The following is a 20,471-nucleotide window of genomic DNA, read 5'->3' on the forward strand; positions in this document are numbered from 1 at the left end:
TTACATTAATACTCTTGTAGTCCTTATACCCACATGGATCAAATGGGCCATAGGTATATATAATTATTATTATATATGACATAATAAATGAATAATAATGACTACTATTATTGACTATAATACTACCAAATTGTTGTCATTTGTAGATATAATAGGCAAATCGAATAAGCTACAAGCATTAATTCTCTTGAACTGATATGACTGACGTTGACAATGAATATTTGCAGTGGTTACATTATAAGAAAACAAAATTAAATCAAAAAACCCTTTATTCAAAGTTCAATCTCACAAGAGATAACACTTACAATCAAACTAAATTATATTTTTTCACTCAAACATTACATTTTCCGTTGTGGCCCGTGAGCTAATATGCATAGGATCAAAGATTTCCAGCTTAAAATTTGGCCAATCAATAGATGCTGATATACATTTCGTACTTCAAGGGTTTGAATTAAATAACATATTATACAAAAGCTCTATATCTGAGCTAAATCTTTTGGTATTTTGTGTCAAGTTATTTTGTTGAAAATCATCACCCCTCGCAAATATATTTTACCCAAGATTATCGTGTTGTTTCGAGTGATTTATTAATGAATAATACAAGTAAAGGCGTTGCATGTCATTTAATTCTTGACAATTTACATACGTGATTGTAATAACATCTTCAAAACTTTGTGTTAAGATATTTCACAGTGCACACATTTATAAGGTGTAACATACATTTACAATCACGGATTTCCTGGTTTAAAACTGAAGTGATTTTAGTATTTTTAATTAACATAACTTTTTTCTGGTTAATTACACTAGAACCGAAACACGACTACGAGTGCCTAGTAAAACTAGACATTATAAGAGTATAGTTATAACAAAACAAATATTAGGTTATTAGCATTACTTGTGATTATCACAGACCTAGACTAAGCCCGTTGTGGCGTGAATTTATTGATTAACTGTTTGTTAAACTAACCGATTTGACCTGATGCAGGGGTACACTATTCTAGAATTGTGTACGAGTATTTTCTCATGATGTTTGTGAACAAAAATCATTAATATTTAAAATAAGCGTAAAAGCTTACTGCAAAATAGTAATATACTTATTTGTGGGCCTTTGCATACGGTGAGGTTACGGTAGACGAGACTCTACCCTTTATCAAATTACCATTTAGTGTAATAATGTATCTACATATAGAACCTATTTTAACTAATTAGTACTGTGATTTCTATTTTATTTCAGTATTAGTACTATTAGTATTATAACTCCTAGTAGTATAATCACTGGTTTTAAATATATAATGATTGTAATTTTTTGAAGTGAAACCTCTTTATCGGTGTTGGAATTTTTTTTACCGTCACCTTTTTCGGTTGCTCGCCATCTTTTTCTTGTCCCTACCACTGTTGATTTGAAAAGATTCGAAATATATAATAACGATAACAATGATGCAATAATCTTAGTGGTAATATAATTGTATTATTTGTATTCATGTCTATGATAATAAAAGCCTTTTGTTAAACTTTATCTAATTTAACATTATTTAACCAATTTCTGTAAAGGTGCATATAGTACATCATTTTTCGAAGAATAAGGTCATAAAGAAGTTTCACTTCTTATGTGTTTAGTTTACACTAGTACACGCACACATTTTTTGATTCTACTTTAGGCATTTCCGAAAATTGTTACACTTTCTACCCTGCTATGTATCGATTCTATGTTATAAACGTGGCAATATTGTTATTTAAAGTCAAGTTAATAACTATACGTTCAATTAATTAATATAATCACCAACTTTTAAACTTTCCATGGTCTTCACAATCTTCACGTCAAACGACTTATAATCATAAATATTTAAATTTAATTCCTGCAAGCCAAAGCTTCAGCTCCTAAATAATGTTTTTACACTTCCCAACTCATTATCACAGGCGATGTGGCCCTACACTACACTTAACAACCTACTATCCTATTTATCGTCTACAAAGTGCTGAATGCTATGTTGTAGTTACGCGCTTCATATACCGAATTTTGCTGCGCTCGTAGAGGCAGCTACGATGCTACGAACATTATTAATATAAGAAACGCTACGGACACTTATATATCCACTCTAAATTCTAATCTAAATTGAATTTTGGAACCATTGTAACTTGGACGACCGAATAGCTAGATAATCACAAGTAATTAACACTAAATAATAACAATAACACGGTGTGTTTTAATAAAACTTCCAACAAACGTGTACACACTTAATTTTAATGTTTAACCGTCTTAATAGAAAGTAATTTATGACAGTATTAACTAAGTTACTCATATATCTTCGACGTAAGTTTTTCTTTATATACTAAATGGCATAAGTGAAGTATAATGGTAGTATCAGTGGATATCTTGACAGAATAGTCAACGATGTTCATTTCCTGTAGAAATATTGTGTACAATAAGGTATCACTTTATACCTAATCAAATTTACTTCAGAGCAAGTAATGACGAACAAAGCTTAAATTAACTAGCTTCTTGGTATTCTTTAATTAAAAGGTTGACGTTCTATCAAGTGAACTTAAAGTTAACTTCTTAGAGTATCTTAGTACACAAAACATCGCAATTTTCGGCTATTAAAAGCATATATATACGTGAGAGTAAAGCTTTAGTTAAAACGGTGTAAATCTTTTTTTAAACAACGTACTCAATTTTAAGAGCTGTTTTATTTGGATTTCGATACATGCTAAGCTCCGGATAATTTTCGAGATTAAATGGACATTTTTGGACCTTTCTCGTATCATATATTTTAACTTAACACATTAGGCAATAAGAATAATTATTTATAAGTGCAAAGGTACGTAAACATTATTTTATTGATATGTCGTAAAATAAATGACTTAATTTTAATAAAAAAATTGTGCGCGACGGATAATAATCTGTGGACGGTCGAAGTGGATAAAAGACGGTTTTTAGGAAATAGACATTTTAAATTACTTGTAATACAAATAAAAAACAAAGTAATGTGTTCCAGAAAACGTACGCAAATGAAATGTAAAGTGAAACGGATTCTTCTATATTCATCCTACTCTAGCCTTTTTAAGCCTTATACAAGAGTGAGATAGCATGAGACTACCAAACAAGTGCAAAGTGTATTTACATACTGTCTTAAAATAAATTATACACACACTGTTTGTAAGTTATCTTGCTCATATTGACACATAAAGAGCAAGACGGAAAAGTTGTTATTGTATGCTAATTATTGTATCATAGATTTAATCCCTGCTTTATTATAAATTAAGCCTAGTCAATGTTCGCATGTCTTATCAACTTAGCTGATAGACACGTTACTAGGATCGCGTAGAAAAAAAAATTGGTTCAGAGGTTTCCCGAAACTAACAAACGAACATTCGAATGTTATTGTAGTTTTTTAATACTGAATGTAATTGTAAAAAATTAAGACCTACACAAGCATCGTAATTTAAAACATAGAAAGATGTTTAAAGTCAGTAGTATATATATATATATATCAAACTCAGTAGTATACTTTATGAAGACTGCAAAAGTCGCGGGTTCCTTGGGCATTGCATAAGATGTCTCTGCCAAGGGAGGTCTCTTGCCAACACATTCGTGAAACAGTATGGACACTTCCACTCGTCGAGACCCAGGGCTGAAATAGTAATCATATATCACCATTCTTTGCTTCAGATGTGCTTAATATAATTTGATATAAGCAGATAGATAGCAGTAATTTTGTTATGTCTATGTCAGGGATTATGTAATCAAAGAACACAATGTCGTTTGTTTTACTAGAATGGCAACACCACGCAATATGATAGACATCTTACAGGTTGTAAAATGTCAATATGTCAAAGTCAATTTGTCAGTAGTGCGTAGAATTGATGGTTGAGTATTTGAATAGATTTGCGCTCTGAACAGCGGTGGTGCGCTGGACGTGCGCACTAACTGACTGAGTAAATATTAAGTAAACATGTCAGACGACGGTAGTGCCACAAATTTTGCAATTTTTAATCGCCTTGAATCTGCGACATATTACGGGTTAGTCCAAAGAGAGTGAGTTTGATCCCGGCGAAACATATATAATATAGGACTACTATGGTTTGCCATATCCGTACATAAGACGTACACATCGAAATTGTAACTTAGCTCAATGACAGTATTGTCATAAAATAAGATTCAAAGATAAGTTACTTACGAATACAGTTAGCATGGTAATCACTTTCATTGGTGCGTAATGCAGCGCCACATTTTGTGCAAGCTCTCCACAGACCCTCGCTAAGAGAACATTCCTCTGAAAGAAGAATGCATCTTTTAATACTTACAAATCATTGTAGTCATTAAATTAAACATCCCTGCAGTTGTTTACAGATGACGTTTTGACAAGGATACAAAAGGGAATGCTTAGGTGGTTTGGAAATGAATGAGAAGCAGTTCAGAAGTAGGATATACAAGGCAACCATGAATGGTGATATAGGGTTGGATAGGCCTTGTCATACATACCTTGAACAAATCCAGGAGGTACTAGAGAAGGGACAAGTTAAAAGAACCCATAACGAGCATGAATGGTGAAAGTCATGAAAGTGGATGAAGCGAGAGAGGTACGTCAGGACCGTAGCAAGTGGAGAGGCCTGTGCCTTCCTTTCAGGAAAAAGGTGGAAGAGGTGAGGCGTTTATTAAAAATTATACTAACCCATAATATTGAACCGTGCCGTTATGAAAGAAGGTTAATCACATGTAGATTAATGACATTACAAGTTCTGCGACCGATTTAAATCCATCTTAGAGAGAGTCATTTAGAAGGAATTCTATTTAAAAGGCTCTTCTAGTCGTCTTAGTGCGAACTATTACATTTATTTCCGTAAGTCCAATATGTTTCTCACACAGAAGGTGCTTAGTGATTAGTCTGAACCTTTGATGTTTGAAATTAAGCTTCTCTTTCCATGCTTTTATTACCTAATAAATGACTTTGTAGACCTCGTGCCTCCAACGCTAAATGGCAGTGCGGACAACGGGCAAGGACTACACAACGGCGCCAGTAGTGGGTCTCAAGAGCTGCGGCGCGTACTCGACGACCGCACCAGGTGCATGATGTACTTAAAATAAAGAATAGATTTTATATATATCGCTTGATTCTATATGAGAAAGTAAAATCTTTGAATACCACATTAGGCTAAATAATGACAGCAATGCATGCGAAACACGAGAGACCCTTTACAAAACAATTCAATGTGGTACGGTCTAAATCATAACGTTATTCATTATTGTTTATCATATCACTATATACTCCGAAGAGAGATATCCCCAAGCAGGCGCTTGATTGGAGCCCACAAATAAAGCGGTAGCGTGGCAGTACCAAACAAAGTAGAAGAAGAGAGTTGAATGGCTTGGAGCGAGGTAAACTGCGAAGTTCAAAACTAAACGCGATGGAGGCTCATTGTGATCGCCTTCTGCCCCACCCAGAGGTCATTAAGTCAAGCAAATAAGTATTATCCGAAAATTTAAATAGTTGTTAAGATTTTACAACTTACTTGCATATAGGTTCAGGTGTAGTTTCACTGCTGGCTTCTGCTCCAACAGCTTCATAATTATCAATGTGCTGCTCATTTAATACTTGCTGTCTCCTCCCTTCAAATTACGTAGAAGTAGATGTTAAATTTGTAGTTTTAAATTTCTATTCATGATGAAGAAATATTTTGTTCAAAGGCAAGAAAATAACAGTTCAACCAATATTTGAAGCTAATCTAAAATCTTTGATAATAATCCAGCTAGTTATACCTGGACTATAATAGCCACTTTCATCCATTTGACTGTGGTCATCCAAGTGAAGATTCCGCACCCCAGCCACCAATTTAGGAGACTCCAGACCCGTGTCTCTAAAATAATCCAATCTGAGCTTTGGAGAGTCAAGACTTCTGTCAGAATCGCGCAAATCTAGACGCGATAACTGTGGCGAGTCCATTGGTAGGGAATCTAGACTTCGTAGTTCGGTTTTGGAGGTTTTAGGGGAACCAATTGTTGGTGAGTCAGCATAGTTTATGTGCAGCGGGTCGTAGACAGTAGCTGGTCGTTCTTTTATCTCAGGTTTTGATGGATCATGGTCGTAGTGTATCATGGAATGGCGGTTTTCGGGATTTCTTTTTGAACGACGGAAAATGATTTCATCTTGGTTTTCTTGAAAATGTACCTGCAATTTACATCCCTTTAATTAAAAAGGAATATGTTGGAAGCCGACAATATAAAGTTGACATGTTAGACATTCAAGAAATGGTAATATAGAAAAACATATACATAAGAGAAAAAACGAAGTCCTACATAAGCTATAAGATACATAGATTAATAGGTATAAGTATATAATCGGGACAACACGACAGTTTATGCAGCCTGTTAAAATGCGGAAAGTCGCATATTGGACACGTTTTGCACCATCATCCATACGCCTTGTTACAGCTTATAATGATGGGAAAATAATCTCATAAGAAGATGACGACCTCCATCGGGACCTTAATGTAGAGGACTTCACCACAATAATCAAAAAGATTTCTGGAGCCCACAGACAATTGCACCACCAACACGTAAATGGCGAGGAAATTCAACTTTATGACACCTCGGGCCTAGAGAGAAGATTGAAAAGGACAAAATCATTCGAAGTGGATTAGTTTGAGTGCACGTTAGTCGTAATTGAAAAAAAAAATACACAAGAACAGAGAGTCTTCATACATACATACTTGAACAGAGTCACTTTCACTTTCCACTAGAGATTGTAGGTTAAAGTTATTAGACGCTTGCTTGCTTTTTAGTATTTTGTCGTAAAATTTTAATGTTAAAAGATGGCTTTGTGCAGACACAATTAATAAAAGCAAGTTACACAACAGTAAATAATCTAAACACTACTTATATAAAATATATCTTGAATTTTTTACCTTTTCATTGGCAGTTGATGGTCTTGGCGAGTGTTTCGGGCTAATTGCACTGTCCAACCTAAGTTTGTTATAACCTGGATAACTAGAATCCTTTGTCCCTATCCTTGGTGAATACTTCTTAGTCGGAGTTTTCTTAAGACTACTTTTACTTCTAGACGTAGTCAAGCTGCCGCTTAAACTCGACGGCGCTAATGTCGCACTGCTGGCACTAGATTTGAGGGCATATGACGTGTCCATGGAAGTCATGCCAGACGAAGTTGTCATGCCTAATGACGTGGTCATGCTACTGGCAGTTGTTCCGCTTCTTGTCGATTGGGAGGCGCTAGCTTCGTGTAAGGATTCTCCTTGTTCTATCCCGTTTAGGATTTGGTCTTCTGTGGGTGCTTGGTTGAGCATTTTCTGCAAGATTTGATATTCTTTTCGGTCATTTTGTACGCATCAGAAAGTAAGTGGTACTCACGAGAAAAGTTCTATTATCTTATAAAATTGGATGAATCTATTCTATCTAGATATCTATTTTTTTTCCAGGATGAAAATATTTTTATACCAATATAATAAAGAGGTAAGATTTATACATCTGTATGTTTGTTATGAATATGGATCGGTGTCAAAAATTCATTCATTTTTAGAATGCCATAATATCCCGGAGTATGCCTATATTTATTTGCAAAATGAGCAGACGGGCATGGCGTCCGTCAGATTAATTTACAGTTTTATATTAAATGTATTCCTAACCTGAATCTTACCTGCATGTCAATCCTATCGAACTGCTGGAACAGATGACGGTAAATCAGATTTCTTCTGGTGACAGCATCGTCTGGCGGGAGCTGAGCTCGCACGACCCGAGGAGACCTGGTATAAGCAGCTAAGAGGATTCTTTCAGCCGCAGCTCTAACAGACCCAGCTGCGTGTTGAGCACCTGCTGCACCGCATTCAGCTAAACGACGAACTGTTAGACCACTGCAAGTTGCAGAATAGGTATTATTCTTCCAATATGCTCAGACTGTTTAGTATTTTGATTAGGAAAATTTGTATTATTTTGTTGTAAAGTATGAATATAGAATAATATACAATATATACGTTTAACGGTATTTATAAAAGAAAATGGTGCTGTAACTTTTTTAGGTCTGGGCCTCAGATTTCTGTCTCTTTTTTATGAAAATTTGCCAATCTAATAGGCAAGTAGGTGGTCAGCCTCTTGTGCCTGACTCATGTCTACTTTTTTGGGACCAAGGCAAGCCAGTTTTCTTCTTTTCTTCCCTGATTCTCTGATTAACTAGATATTATTGTAGATGTGTTTTTTTAAATTCATAATTGTACCTGTTCTTATCAGTCGATATCCCATGACTGAGAATGAGCTGTTCTAGCATTTGAAGTCTTGATAAAGCCAGCCGTGGATGCATGGAAGCGGCAACAGGTCTTACTAACTGTTGTGGTATTATGTGTAAATTTCTGTAATCAATAATAATGTTTTTGTTTGATTTTTGGAAAATCTATATCACCTACTTCATAAAGATAATCTCCCTTTTCTGCAAATCAACCTGACTTTCTAGTTCTAGTAGGAATCTATCAAATAATATATATGAAACGTAGATAAAATAATATTAATATTAGTATATTTTAAGTACTTTAAACGAAATAAGCTACCATTAAAGATTACTGCAATCCGGTGACTATTATATATATATGTCGGAGGAAGCCATTCAACGAGTTGCTTGTTGATTGTACAATAACACATTAAATTCTCCTTATCATTTAAACACGTTGCATTAATATTAATTTAACTTAATACGCGATTTTACGATATTATAAAACCTAAAACATATTTCTGTTAACAAATTAGTGATTTTAGTTAAAATTAGTTACGTTTTTCTAATTTATAAGATTGTAATCGTTATTAAACAAACGACCAATGAGAGCAGAGCACTTTGCTCGAGTGGGGTCGAAGCGCCATCTATATATAGCCCAGTCCGTTGGTTGTTACGGGGCCTTTTTTGAAGTGGAGACGGATCGAGTTGGATCCCTGAGTTTTGGTCGCTAGATTGGTGCATTGAACTCACTGCTCGGTCTTAAAACTTATAATTTATTATTAAATAACTACCATAAAATATTAGTGCATCATCAGTGTAAATAAAATATTGTGAAAACAACAATCGTCGTGTTTTGTGCTCGCGCTTTACCCTCATGACGCCCACCAAATCTGCAACCACTGTTGATGACGTCACTGGGGTAGGTGTTTCTCCGACATATATATAACAAACAAAGCAATAAATACACTTAAAAAAAACACAACCTTAAACAGTAATAGAATAAAATATTTACAAAAGACTAACTATTTCTTACAGTAGGGACCTGACACGAAGCAAACCTTTTGTCAGTTCACTCAACGGACAATTATAAACGTCTGTTAATTGTTTTTTTTTTATGTAATAGGAGGCAAACGGGCAGGAGGTTCACCTGATGTTGAGTGAACCGACGCCCATGTACACTCATATTGCCGGAAGGTTCGCAAGTGCGATGCCGTCTTTCAAGAATTGTAAACGTAAGTTAATAATATTGATTAATCTAGCTGATTTAAATAAAGTTTATATATCAATTTAATAAAGATTATATCTCAGGTTAATAAAGTTTCTATCTCAATTTAAAAAAGTATACATCTCAATTTAATTAAGTTTATATCACAATTTAATAAAGTTTACATCCCAATTTAATAAAGTTTATATCTCAATTTAATAAAGTTTACATCTCAATTAAATAAAGTTTTTATCTCAATTAAATAAAGTTATATCTCAATTAAATAAAGTTTATATCTCAATCATAATTTAATAAAGTTTATATCACAATTTTATAAAGTTTATATGTAAAGTTAATAATAGTATAAATCTGTTTACTGTTAAATAGTTTTCCTTCTGGATTTTCAATTGTTTATAAGGAGAAATACCGTACAGGTTTTATTTTAATCTTATACCTGACGTGGGGACCATCAGCTACAGTAAGCACTGTATGTTGAGCCGTCGAGTGGACGCGGGGTGCTGGATCTCCACACGCTCTTAATAACTCCGGTAAAATTTTCTCCAGACATCGTCCTACTTCAGCTGCACACACTCTGAAACACACCGTTCAAAGCTTATTTTTATTTATAAAAACGGAATCAAATAAATATAAATAATATAAAATAGTGTAACACATAGCATTTATTCATGTTTACACTAGTTTTACAGTCAGTTCTACATTAGTGATGTAACAAGTAAGAAAATATTTTGGCGACTAATAAGGTGTTATGAAAATTATGATATAAGTTTTAAACAGTTCTGATTTTAATCTTTTCCTTTTGACTTCATTTATAACCCCATGACATGTTTAATTCAGTAGGGGACCGAATCATGGACTGGCAGACCGATTATTATTATTTTTTAACACAGACCAATACAATCTCCCAAGAAACAAAAACTATGACAATTAAACAACTCTATTCTTATAGTAGCTCTTAATTAAATATAATTTCATTTTAACAAATCAAACACACGCAACACTCGTCGAGTGTTTTTACTTATCTTGCCTGCATACAAATTATATGAGGTCTATTAAGTTTGGTGTACAATTATTTTATAAATTACTATCTATTATTCAAAATACGCCTTATAACGCGGTACCCTTATTACACGTTTTCGTATTAAGCGATTTCCATCTGTCATAAAACGCGGAGATTTCTCAAGTTATTTTTCTGTAGATTATATATTATATTTTTTTTGAAATGTTCATAATTAGTTTTTCGTACCTTTGCACCCGTTTCAATTGCGTAGTGTTTGAATTTTTCAAAAAAACGTTTTTACGACAATACTTCTACAACGCGATTTTCTGGTCGGTACGGGTTTTACGAGGGGTACTGTATTAGCGTGTTTAACCAATTTAACAGAGCATTAAAGATACACATCAGAATGAGCCTGGAAGACTAAAATTAGGTCGGCTGTCTGATAACGGCCTTTGAGAAATAACGACTTTTAAAGATTATTCATATTGTTACGAAGACGGGTCGACTGCAATGTTTCTAGATTTTTCCACTAGTTAGAGAACTTTTCAGCAGGCTGTAATATGATTTCTGACCGTTTCAGGAGAGGGTCAATCACATATTAGAAAATTGTAATTTCCATAATGTTACCCTAGTTCAGGAAGCTGAAACATTTTTTCAGTCAGTTTCAGAACATGTGTAGACGAGTGGTGCAGTTTTCAGGCGTTTTCAGGCCTAGGTATACCCCTTTGATGGAAGAATATTCTAGACCAAACTTTCTAGGTGTGAGACAAGGACGAAATGATACGAGAGAGAGAGAGAGAAGATCGGAACTTTCTCGAAACTACATTGAGCACTCTAGAACGCCGTACGACAAGGACGGAGCAACGTGCGAAAGAGACAAAGAGTGCGGACGTTCTAGAATTGTGCAATCGCTACTCAGTAGCAAGCCCGCCTAGAAAGTTCTCGAATATTGTTTAGAATTATTCCCAGGGATATATAAGCGAGCCGAAACGGGACTAGTCGCCCTTCAGTTTTGAATGCGATTACACGAGAGGAACACCGAAGCGATAAAGTGGATACAAGTGATAAAGTACTGTGTGAAGTGTGCATAAGTAATTAGTGACTGTTTTTGTGTGTGTTGTAAGTGCAATCTCTGCAATTAATTTGTGCCAATAAATTCCTCATTGATTTGTCAAGAAATAAACCTTTGAAGAAATCTACGGCATTTTCTATCAGATCCCCTAGCTCGTAACAATATTGAATCAATCCAGATTTTTTTCTTTATTAGTATAGATCGTCTCACCTATCAGGAACAAAATCCTTGAACAGCACACGGACCACCTCATTAGCCTGACTGTATACAGAAAAGACCTTGTCTCTAAGCGCTCTCTGCAGCAAAATAGCAGCGGCTCTCGCCGTTTTGTTTGGTGATGTCTTAGTGCTACCATTTGATGGAGAGGTTAGTTCAGCGCGCAGCCGAGCGAGACCTTCTTCTTTGTCCAGGTAGTTCTTAGAGAAGAACTTTTCTACCTGAGAAAGGAACGTTATTCTTTATCATATTACCTTTACGGTAACCTATTTACGAGAAATTGACATAAAATAGAAGTTTATATATATAGAGCAGTGTTAGCCGAGTGGCTATAGCATGCGACTATCACCCCTGAAGTCGTAAGTGCGAATTTAACATTTGCTCGAACGGTGAACGGCTTGCGTTAGATCCGACATAAGACAGGCACAGCATGCTGATAGCCTACAAGCCTATTAGATTGACAAATGTTCATGAAACAGATACAGAAATCTGAGGCCCAGACCTAAAAGGGTTGTAGCGCCACTACAACTAATAGCGAGAAAAGAAGAGGAATATATCTATTGCTCATAATATATGTGTTCGAAATACATAATTTAATAATTTTTAATGAGGGTGATCCCAAATATTTTTTCTCGGCCGATCGTCACGTTTATTAGTTGAGTCATTGCTGAGATTTACTCGGGATACGTTAGACACATTTTTATTTTGATATACACATTTTGTTAATTATAATTGATAATAGTTACGTCCACTATTTATTTATTTATTTAGAATTCTATAGTAAGCGTTTAGTGCGTTTTTGAGAACTATCGTGATGCAAGGCATTAGTCTACCCTCTCTTTGTTTCCAAACTAATAGAATTTCTCCAAATCCTTACGGCTGACAATATGGTGTGCCTTTCTTCCTGGTAAGAAAATATTGTAACGAGGTATGTACTCAGAACTTATTATCCTAGTATAAGATTGTGTAGCGACGGCCACCGAACCGTTCTTTCTGGTACATGTGTGTTAAATAATTTTAAGATAGTTTTAGGCCGGACTAGAATTAGCTAAGATAAATCTGACTGACTGAGTGATACGATAGATTGATTTTAACAATGGCGTAACTACAATGCTGTGCATTCCCTCGTGCTCGAAATCCTAAGTTCATATTGAGTGTAGTAATAATTTTCTTCTATTAAAAATAATGCAATAAATACTCACTAAAGGATAACCAAATATAAGTATAGGTAGTGCAGCCTGTTTTCTTTCCCTCTCATTCAGTTTATGTACGGCACGAGGGTGCGAGGAAGCACTTCCTCCAGCACTGCATTCCTCTTCACGGGCCTCACGTAGATACTCATTGGTATGAGAGCTAAAGAAAGTGGAAAGAAATAAAAACTACTCTATTTCAAATTAAAATAACCTTATAACACGGTTTTAGATTAACACAATGAAACAATATAGTTTTCATTTAAGATGAATAAAATAATAAGAACAAAGAATATGAAATACGTATTTTTGCACTTCTTGCCTCCTTAAAAAATGTATTAATGGTTATTTAATTTAATAATTTTTTTTCTCATAGTGGTTGCCTGAAAATGATCGCTCGTTAGCGATAAGACCGCCAGTTGCCCTCCTTCATTTTATTAAGTTTAATGTTTACATTGTAATGCAACGAAGTGGTAATAAAAAAAATAAAAAAAATAGGTTAATTTATCTTTAAAAATTCTAAACGTCTATTAAGATTTAGTTTTTCTACTGACTGCCGTAATGCTGGCAATAGTCGTTCCTCATAGGCCTCATAAGTTGATCTTGGACCAGCACTTTTGTTCCTTCTGCGTACTGTAGAACCTAGAAAACATAAATTATTATTCTATGAATATAAATATGAGTGACTCTTGGATGTTGGGTTCAAATGCAGAGGCACTAATTAAAGATTTAAGCGCCTGGAAGACAGTACCGGTGACTCCAGAGCTGGTGCTTTCCTCGCTCAATGAATAAGTATCGCATTACAGCGTGCAAATGCCTTCATTAAATGTACACTACCACAAGCACAAAACTTTTTAAATTTATTTAATTTTATATATTACAAATTTTATTAATATAGTAGTTATGGATCCATAACTTCTCAACCATGCATCTATGCTGAAAAGGAACATTTTCTTCTTCTTCTTACAACAGTACTTTAATTATAAATCTGTGGAAGACACTAGCTGACCAAGGGAATCTAGTGCACTTTCATTTTTAACTACATACTTAAACATCCTTTATATAATAAAGTTTTTTCTATATTTACCATTAGCAGCATTTGGCGTTATACTTCTTCGAGGGCTGTCACTCTCCTTTCGCAATTCCTCTTCTTCTTTTTTCTGTATTTCTAGCTGGTGAAGTTTCTCTTCTTGTTCTTGCGTTGGTTGGGGCGTTTCTGGTTCTGGTTGCACATCTTCTTGTAGTGTTTGGATTGGGGACTGAAAAATTATTTTATTTTGTTATTCTGACTAGGGCCGGCCTACTTGTTTTAGCGCACCCCAAGTGAAACGGTCATATACCGGCACGGATAATGGTGTCTATGTGTACTATTAAAATGTGTTCGTACAGTGAAGACTTGTGTGACAGATAAATGATAATACCCCGAATCATAAAATATATTGTTACGAGCTAGGGGATCGGATAGAAAATGCCGTAGATTTATTCAAGGGTTTATTTCTTGAAAAATCAATGAGGAATTTATGTGCACAAATTAATTGCAGAGATGCACTTATAACACACAAAAACAATCACTTATTACTTAACTTATGAACACTTCACACAGTACTTTATCACTTGTAATCACTTTATCGCTTCGGTGTTTCTCTCTTGTTATCGAATTCAAAACTAAAGGGAATATATATCCCTGGGAATAATTCTAAACAATATTCGAGAACTCTCTAGGCGGGCTTGCTACTGAGTAGCGATTGCACAATTCTAGAACCTCCGCACTCTTTATCTCTTTCGCACGTTACTCCGTCCTTGTCGTACGGCGTTCTAGAGTGTTCAGTCTAGTTTCGAGAAAGTTCTGATCTTCTCTCTCTCTCTCGTATCATTACGTCATTGTCTCACCCCTAGAAATTTTGGTCTAGAATTTTCCTTCATCAAAGGGGTATACCTAGGCCTGAAAACGCCTGAAAACGGGTCTCCTAAAAACTGCACCACTCGTCTACACATGTTCTGAAACCGACTGAAAAAATGTTTGAACTGAAAACTAGGGTAACATTATGGAAATTATAATTTTCTAATATGTGATTGACCCTCTCCTGAAACGGTCAGAAATCATATTATCAGCCTGCTGAAAAGTTCTCTAACTAGTGGAAAAATCTAGAAACATTGCAGTCGATCCGTCTTCGTAACAATATTTTTAAACCGTATTTCATTTTCAGATAAAGGTATTAATAGTTTCTTATCAACATTAAATATAATTTCGTTATTTCGCTTATATACGCGTGTTTTTAATCTAGAGAAAAACTAAAACCCTTTATTATTTAGAGCACCACGATGACCGAGGAACTTTCATCAACAATCACTGATCAACTTACAGCGGAAATATGGTTGGGTTCCTCGTCGCCGATTCCGTTCAACTGAGGGTGATCCATCTCTATTGGTGGTACTGGTGATGGGATATCCAGGCTCATAGCACCAGCTGCCACAGATGGAGATAGGTGGTGAGAGAAGTCATAGGCTTGGGGCATTGATGAGTCGTTGCGGGTGTCAGGCTACAATAAAAGTCACATGATCACAGACTAAAATAGTGTTTTATCGAGATTTAAGAGATTTCTTTAAGTATTCGTAGTAAAAACACTGCATCGAAACTGTGTAAAGCTTGTTATAAAAGTCACTAAGTATTATAGAATTACCCCCTCTTCCTCAAACAGCCGCAGTAACTCAGAGTCTTCTTTCACGCCCATGAGAGCATCTGATATTCTGTCCCTCATTCTTCTAGCAAGCTCAAAGTCATCTCTCGCTGCAGCCGTCCTCTTTCGGAGTCTCCACCTCCCGATTCTGATCCCTGCTGCCGCTAACGCTGAACCAGCAGATTTGAGGCGACGAGCGTATTCAAATCTTTCTTCTGTTAAACACATAGTTTTAAAATATAAAATAATAAATAAATATAAAAAAGGTTCAACGATATTTCTTACCAGTAACGGCGATTCTCTTCTTCTCATCCAAACTTCTAACCAGATCAGCAATCTCATTGTCCACATACATTATAAACGCCAGATCATCATATGGAGAGAAACTTATTTCGGTTTTTATATTTTCTGCTACTGTCTTTTCTTCATCTTCCACCTCATCCCCGAGTACGTTAACAGCCATTAATGCTACCTAAATAACCAAAGTACAAGTTATTTTTATTACATTCAAAACAATATAAACTTGTCAATAGGAGAAACAACGTTGGGCCGATCATTTCTTATATCAAACAATGTTTACACTCTTTTCTTCTTCTTTCTTAATAATGCAACACACAAGACTGTCATAAATTATTATACAACTGTATTTGCTGTAAAATATATTTGTTAATTAACCAAAATAATTTCATTATTCTCTGAAAACTTTACCTGTTCATCTTCTTTAGAGGGTGGGTGAGGCCCTGACAATCTAAGTTTCACAAAACGGGCTACTGTTGGTTCTGGCAAAGCAGCAGATCTGAAAATAAACGAAATTCTAACCTGGTTCTACTATGAAATTTTATTCCTTTACCACTAATATTAGATTACGCATCAAACATAAATTAACCTTTATTATTAACAACTAGCAAACAATCAAAACCATTATTAAAAACCTCTATTAATAAGTATGTAGCTTATTTTATCTTCTATCGTATTTATTTTCCAATTGTTAATTCTTAATGAATAACTTTTCTTTCATTTGCTTAAGGTAATAATTACATTAGTCCATATTGTTATTGTATGAGCAGTGTCAGCCTTGTGGCAGCTATTTCTCGTCAAAGCTTCGCTCATATTATTTACCAATGTTCTGTTAGATGAGTAACGAGAATAACATTCGCAAGGTATACCTAAGTTCTCTAGTCCTGGCTTGTGGAGCTGGTCTTGCAAGTGTGACCTTACCGACGCTGGTGTAAGTGGCTCCACATGGCGTTGCAGCACCTTCAGATACCAGACCACCTGATACTAGCACCTCTACACACGCCGCTGAAATGTAAATGTAAATCCACTATACAAAAGGTGCAAAAGTCAAGGACACAAGAAAGAACCATGTGGAATAGTTTGCTCCACGTTGTAGACAGTAGCTTCATGATCAGCAGTATAGATTGGAATATTGACTCTCCAGCGTATAGTATTTTAATACACAATACTTTCTATATTTGTTTTACCTACATCTTCTAAAGATATTTAAATGACAACCAGGTTTCATTAGGCTGTTTTAAGACAAACATTTTAGAGTATTTTTGTCGGAAAATATTATATTTGTGTAAACTAAGCTAAGCTAAATAAGCTACCAACGTATAAGCTGATGATGTGCCAGGAGCTGCAGCTTGTGAATGCTTGTAACAGAGGTAAGACGCAGCAACAGCTCGTGTGGCTGCTTGCCGAGGCTGCGCCAACCTCTCACAGCTGGTCCTTGTGCGTTCAGCTCGCATGCTGGATACGAACTATCCTCGCCTGAAAATGTTACATGACACGAATTAAAAGACGTGTTTTGTTTTTGACTAAATAAGCTTTGGATTCACATATTAAAAACTGTCCTACATAAAATACCTGATATATAAAATGCATAAAACTTGCTCAGCCTTGATAGCAAAACAGGAAACTGAGATTAATTTAAGTTATCGCCTATTACTGGAAGACGCAAGGAAGATGCTTTCACTATTTATACGTGTACTCCAAGGAGTAGATCTAAAAAATATTTCCTACCCCCTTACCATATTCATAGCAGATTAATACAGATATACTATAGCAAGAGAGGACATATATTATTACAGAACTTCATAAAAATTACTTAATTTTAAAACAGAAAGAAATTTCGAAGATTCCAGCTACCCCTGACGGGATCGATTTTTATCCGTAACAAGACTGACATGACTTGCAAGATGCATTTCTTTTGACGTACGAGAATAGTGCACCGTTCGACTCTGGATTCTGGATCTATACTTTGTTTAAAATTAACCATAGTTGGTTTATATAAATTACCGTCATACAAGGATTTCAGTGAATTAAAATTATATTCGCATACTTGCGTAACATCTTAAAATATACCTTATTTCCAACACACAAATATACAGTATTTGCAAATTAAAGATTTAAGTTGGCGCCTGGTTGATAGTACCATTGACCCCAGAGCTGGTACTTTTCACGCTCAACGAATAAGTATATCGAAACAGTGCCAGCCTTAAAGGTAGACGAGAGAGCCGCAGGAATGATTTTTTTTAAATTTGTTATAATATTCTATTTATTAATGTTTAATTATTATCAAACACACCAAATTTATTTTTACGACTCCGTTTCCATTTTTTTTTTCCTTTAGCACTTGCTTATTTTCTTCTATTGTATCTTATGACAATGACCTGATTGTACGTGTTCCGGTCCGGTGGTGGAGAGGCTGGCTATCTGTCACTCAGGTCTCCTGTTACAGAGACCAGTCTCTCACATACACTTCCAAATGTTATCATCTTAGTTTAATCATAATAACCTGCTATGTATGTATATGTGAGAGAAGAAATAAAGATTATTATTATTATTATTATTGCTACGTAGGTTTAGAATATTGTATAAAAATGGCCCTATTTCATTTATTGCCTCCCCTAGGCTAAGTCTAGACTAGATAAATATTTCAACGCAGTAGTATCGATCCTATAATGAGTGGTTTTAATATTCCATACGCCTTTTGTGTGGGGGTGGTAAACATATAAGGTTTATTGCCTTATATAAATAAATTAGTGGCGCTACAACCTTTTTAGGTCTGGGCCTCAGTATATGTTTCATGATCGTTTGTCAAGCTAATAGGCAAACGTACTCTGATCTAATCGTACTTACTTAATATAAAATTAATCTTAAAATACAAACAAGCTAAAACTGGCGAGCCCGCTGCCGTAACCATTACGACTCGTTTTTAAAACCCAATATTTTATACATTTTGTGAGACCAAAAAGTTTTAATTTTAACGATCCGGTAGTGAACTTAAACTTATCAAGCTTTGAATACATATGAGAAGAGATCCACTGCATTGCAGGTGCATTTACAATTGACCCTAATAATCATAACATAAGCAGCCTTTTCTGTGCAAAATCAGAAGAATCTGATGTTATTTGTTATGTACACTAAATGTTATAAAGATATATTCTATATTATATGTTGTAACGACTAAACTTAAAGACCGATTTCAAACCCATTTATAGCTACATTATCCCTGAGTTGAGGCTTATTTGCAAAATATTTAAAAACATATATCCAGTTTTGTAAACGAAAGAACGCTATTTCTAAATAGAAAACTAAATTCAATCTGTGTAAATAGAAGTGAGCTCTTCTCGGATTTAGGTTCAGAGGTGTCAATACAAAATTCCTTTACGAATATGTAATTAGTTCTTCTTTCTTTATATGCAAGAATTTATTTAGGTATATTAACACCAGAGAGAGTTAAATATAGTGCATATGACCATATTTAGTGAGTTTATTTATATAGTATCTACTCGTAAATAATAACGACTAATAAACTAAGATGTGAACAAATGTTGGCATTTAATATATGTATATGTATTTAATTCAACCTATTTTTATATATTAAACTTACTTGTTGCGTAAACAACGTGAAATGGTATACGTTTCGGCATTTTCTTCTACCTGGCGATTCGCATTGTTGTAATCTTTCCCATATTTATAATTGCACTTTGTCAAGAATTATTTTTCATATTTAATACATATATATATACACATCACTGATAAGACTATTTAGATTCTAAATTAGGACGTTGTATGGACGAAGTCAATTTGTCTGGGAGGTAAGATCAATACTGCTGGAGACAACGCGGCTTAGGGGCATGTTATTGTTATCAACGCCATCTCGAAGATGGTTGATGAATCAAGAAAGATTACATCTGAGTGCGTTGTTTCTCAACTTTTCACGTTCACAAAAAATGTAGGATTCAAAGTAAAATAAAAATTTCCTCAATTTAATATCGGAAGCTATCAGGCGCTTTGAAGGTCTTTAATTGAAATTAAAATCACCAAAGCTCAACACACAAGTAACAAACAGTATCAAACGTGCTTATATAAAAGTTTAATTTAATCGATTGCAATGACATATTGAAAATTATTTAATTTCCATGTCAAACGAGACAAGTGTGAATTTTTTTGAAGATATATAGATATATACCGAGGTTATAAATTATTTAACAATGACGTTGAAAACAACGCCATCTAGAGGAGGTTTTACGAATAATAAAGTTGCTGACAGTTGAATTTAGAATTTTACAAGTCTTCTTGAGTTCTTATCAAGCCGTGTTTTTAATGTTGTATTTGGTCAATCCAAAATGAAAATCTCAACAAATGATAGTTTGCAAAAGATTAGTAATATCAATCATAAATGCCCGAGTAGCAGTTATAAAAATTATTTCATAAAATATTTCTAGATCGCTTGTAACACTCACTAATAATATGGTATTTATTTAATGTAATGAAGTTTAAATAAATAAATATTATAAAATTATCATTACATACAGGTTTAGAAGCTTTTTGTGCCTTCCAACAAGAAACAGTTCTTGTTTACGTGGGTA

The 20,471-nt window shown here is 34.6% G+C and overlaps 1 protein-coding gene across 1 annotated transcript; it reads right to left on the reverse strand.

Moving 5' to 3' along the window:
• Positions 1 to 3,510: 3,510 nt before the first annotated feature.
• LOC123714249 (centrosomal protein of 104 kDa) lies at positions 3,511 to 19,576 on the reverse strand. The gene is made up of 20 exons (XM_045668448.1): positions 19,490 to 19,576; positions 17,206 to 17,364; positions 16,758 to 16,893; positions 16,300 to 16,387; positions 15,877 to 16,063; positions 15,595 to 15,806; positions 15,277 to 15,453; positions 14,001 to 14,172; positions 13,468 to 13,555; positions 12,926 to 13,076; positions 11,718 to 11,944; positions 9,872 to 10,009; positions 8,224 to 8,355; positions 7,650 to 7,863; positions 6,904 to 7,302; positions 5,759 to 6,167; positions 5,512 to 5,608; positions 4,937 to 5,076; positions 4,179 to 4,274; positions 3,511 to 3,632 (listed from the first exon to the last, which is right to left on the reverse strand). Exons 1-20 carry the CDS (start codon positions 19,527 to 19,529, stop codon positions 3,511 to 3,513), a joined length of 3,384 nt encoding a protein of 1,127 aa, XP_045524404.1. The 5' UTR covers positions 19,530 to 19,576.
• Positions 19,577 to 20,471: the final 895 nt, after the last annotated feature.

Source organism: Pieris brassicae, chromosome 9 (genome assembly GCF_905147105.1).
Source record: "Pieris brassicae chromosome 9, ilPieBrab1.1, whole genome shotgun sequence".
NCBI classification, from domain to species: Eukaryota; Metazoa; Arthropoda; class Insecta; order Lepidoptera; family Pieridae; genus Pieris; species Pieris brassicae.

Bases quoted from the DNA above. Each gene is read 5' to 3' on its own strand.
- LOC123714249 (XM_045668448.1), bottom strand. From the start codon at position 19,529: ATGCCGAAACGTATACCATTTCACGTTGTTTACGCAACAA. The intron at 16,388-16,757 runs GTATACCTTGCG...GTTTATTTTCAG, and splicing joins GCCAGGACTAGAGAACTTAG to ATCTGCTGCTTTGCCAGAAC. The intron at 7,864-8,223 runs GTACAATTATGA...TGCAACTTGCAG, and splicing joins ATATCGACTGATAAGAACAG to TGGTCTAACAGTTCGTCGTT.